This window comes from Eublepharis macularius, chromosome 6, assembly GCF_028583425.1.
Source record: "Eublepharis macularius isolate TG4126 chromosome 6, MPM_Emac_v1.0, whole genome shotgun sequence".
NCBI lineage: Eukaryota > Metazoa > Chordata > Lepidosauria > Squamata > Eublepharidae > Eublepharis > Eublepharis macularius.
In genome coordinates this window covers 7,631,487-7,646,559 of record NC_072795.1, presented here as the reverse complement: position 1 = coordinate 7,646,559, position 15,073 = coordinate 7,631,487, and the positions used below count along the sequence as shown (strand labels likewise).

General features: G+C 42.8%; 1 protein-coding gene across 1 annotated transcript in view; it reads left to right on the top strand.

Moving 5' to 3' along the window:
- Positions 1 to 230: 230 nt before the first annotated feature.
- LOC129332794 (cytochrome P450 2J2-like) overlaps positions 231 to 15,073 on the top strand; it is a 29,469-nt gene continuing 14,626 nt past the window's right edge. The window contains exons 1-2 of the mRNA XM_054984046.1: positions 231 to 722; positions 13,789 to 13,954. Of these exons, the coding sequence (XP_054840021.1) occupies positions 552 to 722; positions 13,789 to 13,954 (337 nt within the window). The 5' untranslated portion in view covers positions 231 to 551. The remainder of the gene's footprint in view (positions 723 to 13,788; positions 13,955 to 15,073) is intronic.

The window sequence follows — 15,073 nt, the reverse complement described above, 5'->3', positions numbered from 1 at the left end:
TATTAAGGAAATAGGAGATAATGATATATAGAGAGAATAGATAAGTAAGTTATAGAATAAGATATGGGTTGGAAAGCTGTTGGAAGTCTGAGAAAAAGGGGGGAGGGAAAGGGTGGGGGAAAGTGATTTTTAGGTTTTTGATTTAAAATTTAATTTGTATTTGTACTCGCCTAATAAAAAATATTCAAAATAATAATAATAATAATTTTACCCCTCAGGAGTTATTGTCTAAGGACAGTTGCCTGCTATCCCAAAACAAAGGTCCTGGGCTGTTATTGTGCCTTAAAAATCTTCCTGGAATTAGAAAGTGGAGCTTTGGTGACAGGAGAATAAACATTATTGAGATCACCTGCTAGACCTACATGCCAAGCTGCAATTAAAGGCACAGGAGAGAAACATAAAAAAGAACTGGCATTAGTAAATTAGCAAATATTTGAAATGCCCATATAAGGACAGCTCAAGAGCATATTTAAGTGCAGCTTTTCAACAGGCTACGACAGAAGAAGAGACAAAAGGGCTGGCGTTGACCTGAGGGACCCTATTGAAGGAAGATGCTCCCTCTGTTTCCAGTCTTCCTGGGTCTCTTAGCTGTCCTCTTGGCCTGGCATTTTCTGAATGTCCAAAGAGCCAGAAGCAAACTCCCTCCTGGACCCGCGCCGCTTCCCATCATCGGCAACTTGGGGTTGCTTGGCTTTCAGATCCACCATGAAACTTTGCTAAAGGTACTGTGTCTTATTAATATGTGGCCATCTCTGGCATCTGGAAGCAGAGGTGTTGGGGGGTCTGCTGGGTGAAGACCGTGTTGGTACCCAATCGGGCAGGGGGGCAATCTTTAATCCTGATGATGCTTCTTTGGGATTGAATGCTATGCTATGCACAAGAGCAGCCGGGACATACTCAACGAGAGGTCCTGCCAATAGGGAGAAAAACCTAAAGGGAATCCCAGTCGAACATAGAAAAAAGAGGAACCTTTGGCTAATTCTGTGCAAATCTGATAAATGTCTAGGGTTGCCAACTCCAGGCTGGAAAATTCCTGGAGATATGGGCAGAGCCTGGGGACAGTGGGATTTCCTGGGGACCCTGGGGAGGGTGGGAGGGGAGGGACTTCCATGGAGTATCATCCTGTACAGTCCTCCCTCCAAAGCTGCCATTTTCTCCGGGTCATAGATCCAGAGGAGTTAGCCGTGTTTCGCTAATGAGTTAGGAACCACAGATTTCACCATTATGTTGCCTTACATATTATCTGTTGCTTTAAATGTGTGCTCTTATATACTACCTGTGCTTCATGTTGTTTAATGTCAGTCCTAGAACTGATTATGTTCTGTTTCAGTAATTCCTCAACCCCATATTGGATCCTTGCAAATACTATGTCTTTGTAAACTTATATTCATTTACTCTATGACGTTGTTTATGGAAATGTTCTTGACATTGTATTGAAATGTCTGCCCTTGTTCTTGCCACTAATTGTACTAATCTCACACTATGTAATCCATCTTGAGTCTCAGTGAGAAAGGCAGAATATAAATAAATAAATAAATAGTTAGTCTGTAGTTGCAAAATAGTAGTAAGTCCCATAGCACCTTTCAGACTAACTTTATTGTAGCATAAGCTTTCGAGAACCACAGCTCTCTTCGTCAGATGCATCTGACGAAGAGAGCTGCAGTTCTCGAAAGCTCATGCTACAATAAAGATAGCTAGTCTTAAAGGTGCTACTGGACTCTTTCCTATTTTCTCCAAGGGAACTGATCTCTGTAGTCTGGAGGTAATTCTGGACCGTCTCTAAGCCCCAACGGGAAACTGCCAACTCTATAAATGTCTTCAACGTTGTTATTTTTTTAAAAGGGAGATGATTATGATCAGCTGCTTTGTTGAAACAGAGTCTTTGGGCATCTGGCCAAACCAAACTTGACCTAGAAACTGTGTGTAGCAATCCTTCTGCAGTTGTTTTTTTAAAATGCTCTTTGGTATTTCCAGGTGGCTCCTTTGAACAAGATTGTTATGGGTGTGTAACCCTTTCTTTACAGAGCTCTTCCATGGTTTAAAATACGTCTCCAGAGCTGCAATTGGCTCATGCAAGGAAAAGGCATAAGTTTGAGACCAGTTAGATAATTTCAGGCTCTGGACTAAATGGTCTGGGGGGGGTCCCCCCTTGTTGTGTGTGTGTGTGTGTGTGTGTGTTATGTGCAGTCAAGTCACTTCTGACCTATGGCGACCCTGTCAAGGAAAGACCTCCAAAATGTCTTCTCATTAACAGACTTGCTCAGATTCTGCAAACTGGAGGATGTGGCTTCCTTTATTGAGTCAAGCCATCTCGTTTTAGCTCTTCCTCTTTTCCTACTGCCTTCCTCTTTCCCTAGCATTATTGACTTTTCCAGAGAATCTTGTCTTCTCATGATGTGACCACAATACAATTGCCTCAGTCTTGTCATTTTAGTTTCTAGGGAGAATTCAAGCTCGATTTGATCTAATACCCATTTATTTGTCTTCTTGGCTGTCCAAGGCAAAACTCTCCTCCAGCACCACATTTCAAATTAATCAATTTTCTTCTTATCAGCTTTCTTCACTGCTCAACTTTCACATCCATGTATATACTATAGTTTGGATTATCTTGATCTTGGTTCCCAGAGAGACATATGATCTTTAAGGATCTTATCTAGCACCCTCACAGCTGCTCTTCAAAGTCTCCTTTTTGGTTGATGATTGAGCTAAGGGATAGAAAATCTTGGGGGGAGGGGGGAATTTCAGTTTCCTCATTGTCAGCTTTAAAAGTGTGTAATTTCTCAGTGGTCATTACTTTTGTCTTGATGTTTAGTTGTAATCCTGCTCTAAGGTGCTACTGGACTGTTACCTTGTTAGAAGGTAACATAGGTTGTAAATGCATGGCTATAATCTGCTTCCGCCCCCGCCCCCCCACTAAGCCAGGGCCCTGGACTTCCCAGATTCCAACACGGAAACAAATGTTACAGTGTTGGGCTAGGATCTGGGGGTCTTTCCATTCCCCCCCTCCACTAAGCCAGGGCCCAATTTTAAAGTTGACAATGAGGAAATTGAAATTGTTCCAAGATTTTCTATTCCTTGGCTCAGTCATCAACCAAAAAGGAGACTGCAACCAAGAACTAAGAAGACTGAGACTTGGAAGAGCAGCTGTGAAGGAGCTAGAGAAGATCCTTAAAGATAAAAATGTCTCTCTGGGAACCAAGATCCAGATAATCCAAACAATGGTGTTCCCCATTGCCGTGTATGGATGTGAAAGTTGGACAGTAAAGAAAGCTGACAGGAAAACAATTTTTTATTTTGAACTGTGGTGCTGGAGGAGAGTTTTGCATATACCATGGACAACCACAAAGACAAATAAGTGGGTACTAGATCAAATCGAGCCTGAATTCTCCCTAGAAACTAAAATGATAACACTGAAGCTATCGAACTTTGGTCACAGCATGAGAAGACAAGATTCTCTGGAAAAGTCAGCAATGCTAAGAAAAGTGGAAGGCAGTAGGAAAAGAGGAAGACCTAAAATAAGGAGGCTTGTCTCAATCAAAGAAGCCCCGTCCTCCAATTTGCAGCATCTGAGCAAGTCTGTTAATGATAGGATGTTTTGGAGGTCTTTCCTTCATAGGGTCGCTATCAGTCAGAGGCGACTTGATGGCTCATAACACACAGCACCTTAGACACCAACAAGATTTTCAGAGTGTAAGCTTTATTGTGTCAGAGTTCGGAAGAAGGGATCGCTGTAGAGCAGCTGAAGGAGGGAGCTTTGACTTGTGAAAACTTATAATTTGAAGATCTTGTTGCTACTAGCTTCGTTTTTCGTGAGCTATGGGCCCACTGGGTCAGAGATCTGAATTCTCAGTCAACAGATGAAGGAAAATCAGTCATGACTAATGGGGTCAAAAACCATAAAATGCAACTGGTACAGTCCGTGACACATTTTAACACAGCCTTCAAAAGTCTACAAGTTCAATGACCCATATGCAGATAACTTCCTTGTCTATGTTTTGCATAGAAATGTCACAGACTGTACTTCAGTGTTTTATGGCTTTTTAACTGCGTTAGTTATAACTTTCCCCCAATATTGCCCTCGGCTGGCAATCACTGTGAACATTGGAGGGAGGTCTGACAGTTCTTGGAAGTCACTGCCTGTTTTGAAATAGTAAATGACTGGTGGAAGGAACATTGGCAACTTGAGATAGGCAGATGACACCATGTTACTGGCAGAAAATAGTGAAGACTTGAAACAACTACTGAGGAAGGTTAAAGGAGAAAGTGCCAAAGCAGGATTACAGCTGAACATCATGGAGACAAAAGTAATGACCACGGAGGAATGACACAACTTTCAGGATGATAATGAAGAAACTGAAATTGTTCAAGATTTTTGATTCCTTGGCTTAAATATCAACCAAACGAGAGATGGCAGCCACAAAACTAGAAGGAGATTGAGACTTGGAAGGGCAGCCATGAAGGAAGTAGAAAAGATTCTTAAGGATAAAGATAGTTTAGATGGGTAGCCATGTTGGTCTGCAGGCTTGGTCTGTGGTAGAACAGCAGGATTTCAGTCCAGTGGCCAAGGTTTAAGCTTTCAAGAGTCATAGCCCCCTACTTCAGATACCTGAAAGACGTCTCTCTGGGAAAGATGTCTCTCTGGGAACCAAGATCAAGATAATCCAAACTATGGTATCCCCCATTACTATGTATGGATGTGAAATTTGGACAGTGAAGAAAGATGACAGGAAGAAAATTGATTCATTGGAAATGTGGTGCTGGGGGAGAGTTTTGTGGATACCATGGACGGCCAAAAAGACAAATCAGTGGGTATTAGATCAATTCAAGCCTGAATTCTCCCTATAATTTATTTTATTTATACCCCCCTTTCTGTGAGCGTATCTTCTGGAAGCGCACGCAATAAGTCAAACCAGACTTGACTAGTGCTGAACTATATACAGTGGTTTAGTTACAATAATATATACATACAGTCCATGTAGCACTTGTAGCATACAAAATCCTCCTGACTGACAAAGTGCTTCGCATACAATCCAGTTCACAAGAGTGATGATTAGCACACAGACTGCTCAGAATATATACTTCTCAGCACCAATCAGATTGAAGTGCTGAGTCATTGTGGCAGTAGTCAGAATGATGCAACTTAGTCATGTGTCATTGTCACATGACACTCCATCTGTCAGTTCAGATCAAAATGATCTAACAGACTACTTTGTACTTTGGCTGTCATCTTGCTTGCCATACATTATAGTATGCTTTCTCCCCACTAGGGACCCAATGCAGCTTACAAAGCAGCAACCCCTTTCCCCCCACTTTTGTGAAGTTGATCCTTCATTACCCCGTTGTGTTGTGAACAGTTCCCATTTAATAGTTGGATCAGTGAAAGACTGAAAAAAATGTTTCATGCTGTTAACTGGTACTGAATTGTTCAGTCATGCAATTGTGGCCCGTAACTTTTGGTGCATTAAATTTATTAAAAGTGCCTGTGGGTTCTTCCCTCAAAAAAAATTGAGCCAGTTTTGTGTGGTGGTTAAGAGAGTGGGACTCTAATCTGGAGAACCAGGTTTGATTCCCCACTCCTCCGCTTGAAGCCAGCTGGGTGACCTTGGATCAGTCACAGCTTCCCAGAGCTCTATTTTGTAAACCACTCTGAGTGGGCCTTAAGTTGTCCTGAAGGGCGGTATATAAATCAAATGTTGTTGTTGTTGTTGTTGTTGTTGTTAACAACTGGGATTCTCGACCTATGTTTACAGGGATTATTCCCTTAGAGAACTCTCAGGCAGATATTCAACCAAAAATGTCTTTTTTAGGGGTGTGCAATTCAGTATTCTGATTAGGTTAAAAATACTGAATCAGGGCCGTTTTGGTTTTTTCAGTATTACCGAAACTTTTTCTGAATACCGAAAAATTTCGGTAATACTGAAACAGAGATTGCCGAAACGATTCGGCCATTGTTTTCAATGAGAAAACCTTCTCCCAGCTTTCCGGGAGTCTGGGGGGGGGCATTTTCTGTCCAAATCACACCAAACTTGGTGGAGACCTTCTCCTAACTCTTCTGTAACTAGCCCCCAAGTTTCAGAAAGATTGGATTTTGGGGGGCCAAGTTATGCCCCCCCAAATAAGGTGCCCCATCCTCCTACACTCTCCATGGTTCTCTATGGGGAAAAACAAGTCATCTTTCTAGGTGGCTTGGGGTGGCATTTTGCAATCAAAATGCAACCAACTTTCAAGGGACTTGCTCCCACCAAATGGCATGCCAGCAGTATCTTACAAAAAAAACACACAACTCACTTCACATTAAAGAATCACCCACAACACAATTGCTGTCAAAAACACTTTATTTCTTTAACTGCTTTAGATTACACAGTAGGAGGGCACAACAGGGCATGAAATCAGTCTACTACACAAAATAACACAACTCACATCACCGTTTTTGACAGCAATTGTGTTTGGAGATTCTCTGATGTGAAGTGAGTTGTGTTATTTTTGTGTAGTAGACTGCTTTTATGCCCTGTTGTGCCCCCCTGCTGTGCAACCTAAAGCTGTTCAAGAAATAAAGTGTTTTTGACAGGAATTGTGTTTTTGTGATTCTCTGATGTTAAGTGAGTTGTGTTATTTTTCTGTGTGGGGGACTGCTGGTGTAGTAATGTGTCACAATGCTTTGCCTACTTGTACTTTGAAAGTGAGAAAATATTTTTTAAAAAACTTTATTCAGTGTGTGCTTGTGTTTTATTCTTTGTTGTGCAGTTGGTTCCCAATCTGGTAATTTTCCAGGCTCCTGCCTAGCTGTCATCTGCTTTGGGCTATGCAGTGCCTTGGGCTTATATGATACATAAGGAAGGGCTATTTATGATATTCCATCCATAAACTACCCTCTTAGCATGAGGAAGGGACTAATTTCTAACAGAGGTAGGACCTAAACCACTATAAAACACTACCTCGAAGGATACCATGCTAGACGTTATCAAAAGCTGCCGAGAGGTCCACAAGAATTAACAAGGTTTCACTGCACTGTCCATTCTCTGGCACCGGGGAGCCAAGGGGAAATAAACTCCTTTGTGTTTTGAAACCATAAAATCTACACACTTGTCAAGTGTTTTTAAAACAATCTTGGCTTGAGTCCTGCCCCCTCCCCCTGCCATCAGAGTAAGTTCAGTGAACTGTAGGGCATCTAAAAACCGAGGCTCAGTGCCAGGGCGTGAGTAATTCAATGCAGTTGCAGAGGGGAGGAATGACTCAGTGCTAGAGCAGCTCTTTTGCATGCAATATTTATTTATTTATGTCATTTATAGTTCTCTCACAGAGACTCAAGGTGGATTACACAGTGTGAGATTCGGTTTTGTATCGTTTGCAGAAAGCCAGGAGAGCGGGGACTCTCCTGACCTCCTTAGGCAGGCCATTCCACAGGGTAGGGGCCACCACAGAGAAACCTCTTAACCGAGTCTGCAAGGGTCAGCTGAACTCCATCGAAAGTGGGGAGTACAATGTCCTTCAAGATTTCTGCCTTCCCCACAAGCATCACTTTGGTCTTGTCTGGGTTCAGTTTCAATTTGTTCATCTTCAGCCATTTCACCACAGCTGTCAGACAGCGATCAAAGGTTTCTACCGAATCTCGTGGGGATCTGGATAGCAAAATAGAGTTGGGTGTAATCTGCATATTGATGACACCCAATTTCATAGCTGCAAATGAAATCTCCTAAAGGCTTTATGTAGAGGTTGAACAACATGGGGGATAAGATTGCACCCTGTGGAACCCCATAAGATAGCTCCCATTCTGGAGATAGCTGGTCTCTGACGGCAACCCTTTGAGTCCGTTCCATGAGAAACGATTTAAACCAGTCCAAGGCCCATCCTTTGATGCTCACTTTGATGCCCATCTGTCTCTAGATGCCTCAACAGGATGACATGGTCTACTGTGTCAAAGGCTGCAGATCGATACAGGAGGAGCAATAAGGAAGTACGGCCTTTGTCTATGTTCAGATGGAGATCATCTACTAACGCTACTAGTGCTATCTCTGTCCCATGCCTTGGTCTGAATCCAGACTGAAAAGGGTCCAGAGGGCTAGAGTTATCCAAGAATGTCTGGAGTTGGTCAGCTACTGCTCTCTCAAACATTTTGTCCAGAAAGGGCAGATTAGAGACTGAGCAATAATTGGCTACATCATTTTTGTCTAGGGATGATTTTTTAATTATTGGAAGGATAACCGACTGTTTGAGCAGCCGGGGGAAGGTGCCCTGAGTAGGTCCCAGGTTCAATCCCCAACATTTCCAGTTAAATGCTGGGAAAGACCTCTCCCTGAGACCCTGGAGAGCAGCTACCAAGCAGAAGAGACAATACTGATTGTGATAGACCAAGTCTCTGGCTTGGCAGAAGGAAGCTCCCTGTGACTTTTTGGGGGGTATGATAATCTCTGAACCTTCCTAGTTAACTCAAAATGTATTTTGCAAATGTGTGGTGGAGAGTGCCGTAAAGTCATCGCTGATTTATGGCAACCCCTGGTGGGGTTTTCATAGCAAGAGACTAACAGAGGTGAGTTTGCCATTGCCTGCCTCCGCAACCCTGGGCCGTTTCCACACAGCTTACCTTTTGTTGGGATACAGCGTCTTCGCGTGCGAAATTGCACCAGGAAGATGCTGTTATTGCAGGATTTCGTGCGAGATCATGCTGTTATTGCACAATTTCGTGCGAGATCACGCTGCATCCCAGCAAAAGGTAAGCCGTGTGGAAACGGCCCAGGTCTTTGCTGAACGTCTCCCATTTGCAAATAGCATGCCGAAATAGCCAATGTTATCTTTGTTACCAATATCCAACAAGGGAGGGAATGAACCTTTTCTCCTTTTTTTTAAAAAAGGCATTAACATCATGAAACCATAAAACAATCTCTTCACTTGTTAAGTGATGTCTAAACACTCTTGTGTGTGTCCACCCACGCCTGCAGTCAGAAGAAGTTCAATGAACTCTAGGACATCTAAAACATGGGATAGGCATTTAGGTGATCCAATGTGGCCTGGAGTAAAAATTACTTATCCCTGTCGGGGTAAATTTTTGCTCAAGTCATACCATAGGAACAAGGTTCCCAGACATCATAAAAGACTGTGCATTGGAATAGTTGGTCACAGAGGTAATGCTTTGGGGTGTCTTTCATACAGGGGGTCAATTAATAAAACAGAGACACAAAAGCAGGAAAAAAAGTCGACAGTGTAAGTAAGAAAAAAAATGTTTATTGAGATTAAAATTCCTGACGAGTTTTGCCAACAAATCTTCAGCAGAATCTATGATGCACAGTTATAAGCACAGAATTCCCATAATTAGAAACGAATTTATAAAAGTTGTATAATAGACAAAATATAAAATAATTCTTTAGGATTAGAGTTCCTAGCAATTCCGACAGAGGACAGATGTCACTTCGAGGTTTTCCCCAGAAGTGACGTCAATGATCTCTAGGAATTGCCCCAAAACAATGATTTTATCAGATTTTTACCACAGAGTTTCCAATGATTCCCAGAGAGGCATGACAGTGTTGTACAGTTACTGTTGACCACTCCACATCCTCACACTTCCCCTCCAGTCTCCTGTCTCTGGGCCTGGTAACCCTAATGCTGGCTGATTACCATGCATGGCTCTGGCGAACCACCCCGAAAAAAGTCTGCCAAGAAAACATTGTGATGTGACATCCTCCATGGGTCAGTAATGACTCGGTGCCTGCTCTGGGGACTACCTTTACCTTTTACCTATTGATATGCTTTGGCTAAAGAGTCTTTTCCCAAAAGGTTGTTAACGTTCTTTAATGGATGTTGAGGTTTCCTTGGTGGAACAAAGAAAGTAGATTCTTGTGGCCCCTTGAAGACTGATGTATTGAACCATACTCTCGTGTGTGCTAGTGTGTTCTTCACCACTGGTAGGAAATCGCCTCCTCACCATTCTACCCTTACAGTTCTATCCAAAGGAAAAGTGACCCCTTAGAAGAGACAAATAAGCAATTGCATGTTAGCTACAAAGGGAAGCAATTGCTGAGAAAGCCAAAGGTATTTTTTAATACTAGCAACAAAAAGGGAACAAATCAGCCCTCTCATTTTGAAAAATGTGTATATTTAAACTGTAAAACCATATAATGTAATCATCTATAAACCATAAAATCCACAACTCCGTTTGGGTTCTTTCTTTCCTTCCAGTCAGAAAGAGTTCAATGAACTCTAGAACATTTAACAAAACAGCTGAGCAATCTATGTATTGTCGAAGGCTTTCACGGCCGGAGAACGATGGTTGTTGTGGGTTTTCCGGGCTGTATTGCCGTGGTCTTGGCATTGTAGTTCCTCAGGAACTACAATGCCAAGACCACGGCAATACAGCCCGGAAAACCCACAACAACCAGCTGAGTAATCTGTTGCGGCATGTGGCATGCATTTCTTATCTTTGCTACTGAATTCTAGCTTCCTTCCAAAACATCCACACTCGTTGTTGTGAAAGATCTTGATAAGAGAGAGAGGCGGATCTACCATTAGTTCTTTTACAGAAGAGGGAATTTTGAGGGCTACGGATTCTCCTATAGGGATGAGCAGACTTAGGTGAGTGGTCGTAGGTTTGCCAACTTTTGGTTGGGAAACTCCTGAAGATTTGGGGGTGGAACTTGGGGAAAGCAGGGTTGCGGGGAGGAAGGAACCTCAGCAGGGTGTAATGCCATAGAATCCACATTCCAAAGTATCCACATTTTCTCCAGGGGGATTGATCTTTGTCTCCTGCAGATCAGCTGTAATTCCAGGAGAACTCCAGTCCATCTGCACCTTTGCCCTCTCTCTTTGGACAGCGACGGCATTAATTAGAGTTACCAACCTCCAGGTGGTGCCTGGATGTCTCCCGGAATTACAACTGATTTCCAGATTAAAGAGATCAGCCCCCCTGGAAGAAATGGCTGCTTTGGGGGGGTTGCTCTATGGCATTATAAACCTGCCGAGGTCCCCCCCTTCCCCCAAACCTGCCCTCCCCTGGCTCCACCTGCAAATTCTCCAGGAATTTCCCAACCCAGAGCTGGCAACCTCAGCCGCTTCTCTGCAACAACAGTTCTGATTCCCATGCTCTCGCTGAAAGCATTTCAGAGGGCAACGTCAGTATGATGTTGAAATTCTTTAGCAACTTTGACAGTGTGGAAATTGGGATGTGCTTGGTCAAGGGTCCCCAACCTTTTGGAGCTTGACACAAGGTGGATTTCTGACACAGGGTGGTGGGCACAACCACGACTGCAAAAGGAAAACCACAAATGCAAATGGCAAATATCTTGCAGGCAATTCCAGACCCTGAATTGCCTGTTGTATTGCCAACCACAAGGCAATAGTGCCACCTGCTGACCAAAGGCTGTCTGTGCCAGAAAATACACGTTCTTCCGTTCTGCCTCTCAGGAATCCTCAACCTTACTGAGCCCTGTTTTGAAATTTTGAGAAAGGGTAGAGGGTGCCAGCACAAAATGGTTGCCATGGGGAGCAGGAGAAATCTACCATTTAAATATATTTCAATTTATATTCAGGAAAGGGGTGTGTGGGTTTTCTCTATTCTCATCTGCTCCAAAACATATTTTTTTTAAAATGAAGTTTAAATTCAGAGAAATGTTGTGAGGCTGAAACATCTCAGTTTTTGGAAAAAGACATGGCCATAATCATGTTAACACTAGAGTTTACTAACGTTTATCAAACTGAAATAAATGGAGAGGCAGCTTGAGTTACCATGTGCAAGTATTTGTTTGTTTACTTTATTTATAATCCGCTTTTCTCCCTGACACACAAGGTGGATTACAGAATACCATAAATCAATGCAATCAACAAGATGAGATATCTAATAAGCAATGTAATAGGACTAGGATTACAGAAATCTTAAATAAAGCAAACAGTATTAAACAGAAGAAGAAGAAGAAGAAGAACAACAACAGTGTGCTTATATATTGCTCTTCTGGACAGATCAGTGTCACACTATTAACAAAGTCAGTGTTATTATTACCCCCAGAATAGAGCTGGGGAGCTGGGGCTGAGAGGAGAGGCTTACCCAAGGCCATCTGCAGAGTTCATGGCAGTAACAGAAGTCGAACCAGCAGAGGGCTGACTGGCAGCTCAACCACTTCACACTATGCTACAGCAGCTTTCATGCAGAAAATGCACAATGCAGAAAATGGTAACCCATAAGTATAAAACAAGACAGCGAGAGCAGTAATTGTGCGATGCAGGACAGTGATGGTGGAATCCACTTGATATTTTTGGTACAAGCATCATGCCCATATATGCAAATACTGACGCTCTTGCTAGTCACCTATATCTCACAGTCACACACACCTTTGTGGTTTGCGCATGTAGGCACAGAGAGTAACCTGCAGGGGACCTGATCCTCTGTAGACACATGACTCCGGAGGATCCATCGGCACTCCTGTGGCCACGGAAACTTGGCACGAACATGAATGGGACTGAGTTCTGTTCATCTCCACTGGTTCTGTTCAGAACAGTTCCCATATTCAAGACATCGGCTTCATTACTCCCATTTGATATGGTGAACTCTGAATTTTTTTCTAATTATATATTTTTCTAATTATATATTTTTATTTAAACAATAAACAGTGAAGAATACATAAGAGATTAAACCAAAATACTAATCAGAGAACTACATAACATTTCTCCTCTCCATCCCCTTACATACTTAAAATACTTTACATTCAGCATTTTATATTTTACGTTTTATATTCAACATTATATCCAGCTTTATTATGTTCAGCATATTAGCTTACTAATTTAACTATTTAACTTAACAATTGATCTTATTTTAATATTAATTATACTTAATTCTCCTTAGTTTACAGCTACATATTCCAAAAAAAAGCTTTCCATTTTTCCTTAAATTCTTGGTTTGGTCTATTATGTATATAAGAAGTTAATTTTGCCTTTGATGCATATTTATCCAATCAGTTTATTTATCCAATCAGTCATATCTGGGCAAGATTCTGCCTTCCATTCTGTTGCATATACTGCCGCTGTCAGTAATTCAGATTTCATTGATGTGAAATCTGAATTATTGAAGACTCCAGAGGCTCCTTTGCTTCTGACACTGAACTATTTGCCCTAGAGCAGGGGTGGCCAAACTTGCTTAATGTAAGAGCCACATAGAATAAATGTCAGATGTTTGAGAGCCACACGACATGATGCATTGAAGTGACTTCAGATGAAGAGGCGGGTTTGGGGCAGTGTCCTGATAGTGACATCACAAGAAGGGGTGGGGTTTTGCTGCAGTATGCCAGAAGTGACATAATCAGAAGGGGTGGAGCTTGGGAAGAGCCATCACCTGACCTTTGACTTGGAAGTGACATCACAAAAGTGATGTCACATCCTTGCTAGGCTTCACCCCCAAAGTCCCCAGGTATTTTTTGAGTCAGTCCCGGCAACCCCAACATTTTTATTGATAATATGAAAGACATGGAAAGAAAGAAGGAAGGAAAAAAGGAAAAGGGAGGGAAAGACATGGAAGGAAAGAAGGGAAGGGAGGGAAGGGAGGGAAATAAAATAAAATAAAATAAAATGTATAGCCACAGCGATACTCAGAGACTTCCGGGAGCCGCACAATATGTCTAGAAGAGCCACATGTGGCTCCCAAGCCGCAGTTTGGCCACCTCTGCCCTAGAGCCAATTCCATCCTCAGAGTGAATACGAGCAGAAAACATAGCTACAGTTGAGGACGTTGGTTGAACTACCCGAATCCTTTGCTTCTTGCTGCCATTCTTCTCTCCCGGTCCTTTCTTTATAGTGCATGTTCTTTCTTTCCAGATGGCCTCAACATATGGAAATGTCTACACCATCTGGCTGGGACACACCCCTATAGTTGTGCTGAACGGATTCCAAGCTGTGAAGGAAGTTCTGATCAGCCGTTCTGAGGAATTTGCCGAGCGACCGGTCCCCAGTTTCCTCCGTGATCTAATAGGCGACGCACACGGTATTTGTTGTTGCTAATGTGCAATCCATTGTTCCTTTTTAAATAAATTAGCATGAAGGTGCAGTGGTGGCATTTAAGCTTCAGTACCAGTAGGGCTCATTTGAAATGTGGTGCTGGAGGAGAGTTGTGTGGATCCCATGGACAGCCAAACAGACAAATAAGTGGGCACTAGATCAAATCAAGCCTGAACTCTCCCTAGAAGCTAAAATGACAAAACTGAGGCTGTCGTACTTTGGTCACATCATGAGAAAACAAGATTCTCTGGAAAAGTCAATAATGCTAGGAAAAGTGGAAGGCAGCAGGAAAAGAGGAAGACCTAAAACAAGATGGCCGGACTCAGTGAAAGAAGTCCTCCAGTTTGCAGGATCTGAGCAAGTCTGTTAATGATAGGACGTTTTGTAGGTCTTTCATTCATAGGGTCGCAATAGGTCGGAGGCGACTTGACAGTACATAACACACACACCAGTAGAGCAGTCAATCGGTGAGGTAGCTGTTCAAATTGGTTTGGAATCAGGCGGAGCGTATGAATTCCATCTCCACCCTATAGGTTTGTGGAGAGAATTCCTCTGGAACTTGCATGAGTTTTAATGGGGCCTGGTAGGTAGGCCAAGCAGAATTGCTCATCTTTGCCCTGGCAATACCTGAAAGGCACAAAAGCCCGTGTGTGCCATATATCATTGATGTCACTGGCCTCCTTCAACATCTAGGATTGACTGAGCAGGCTGAAGTCCGTGAAGTGCGGGTTGGATCCAGTCTGTCTGCCCAGGAGACATCATTTTGATCACGAGCAGGGAGGTGGGAAGGAAGGGCCAATTCATACCACCTGAGCCATAGCCTCCACCAGGCCACAAAGCGGTCACTACTTGTAGTCACCACCACCGCTTGTGAGGATGAATGCTTCAAAATGACTTGGGAGGGGCCACAACTCACAGAAATTGTGGAAGCTTACGGAACCCTCTGTTAGTCCCTCTATCTCTTGCCTTGAAAACCCCACTAGGGGCTGTCACCATAAGTCAGATATGACTTGATGGCACTTTCTGCCACCAATCTGTGCAATGGAATACAATCCTATTCCCTTTTTCAAAAGTTCTCCCCCTGAACCATTCAATTGTACAACTC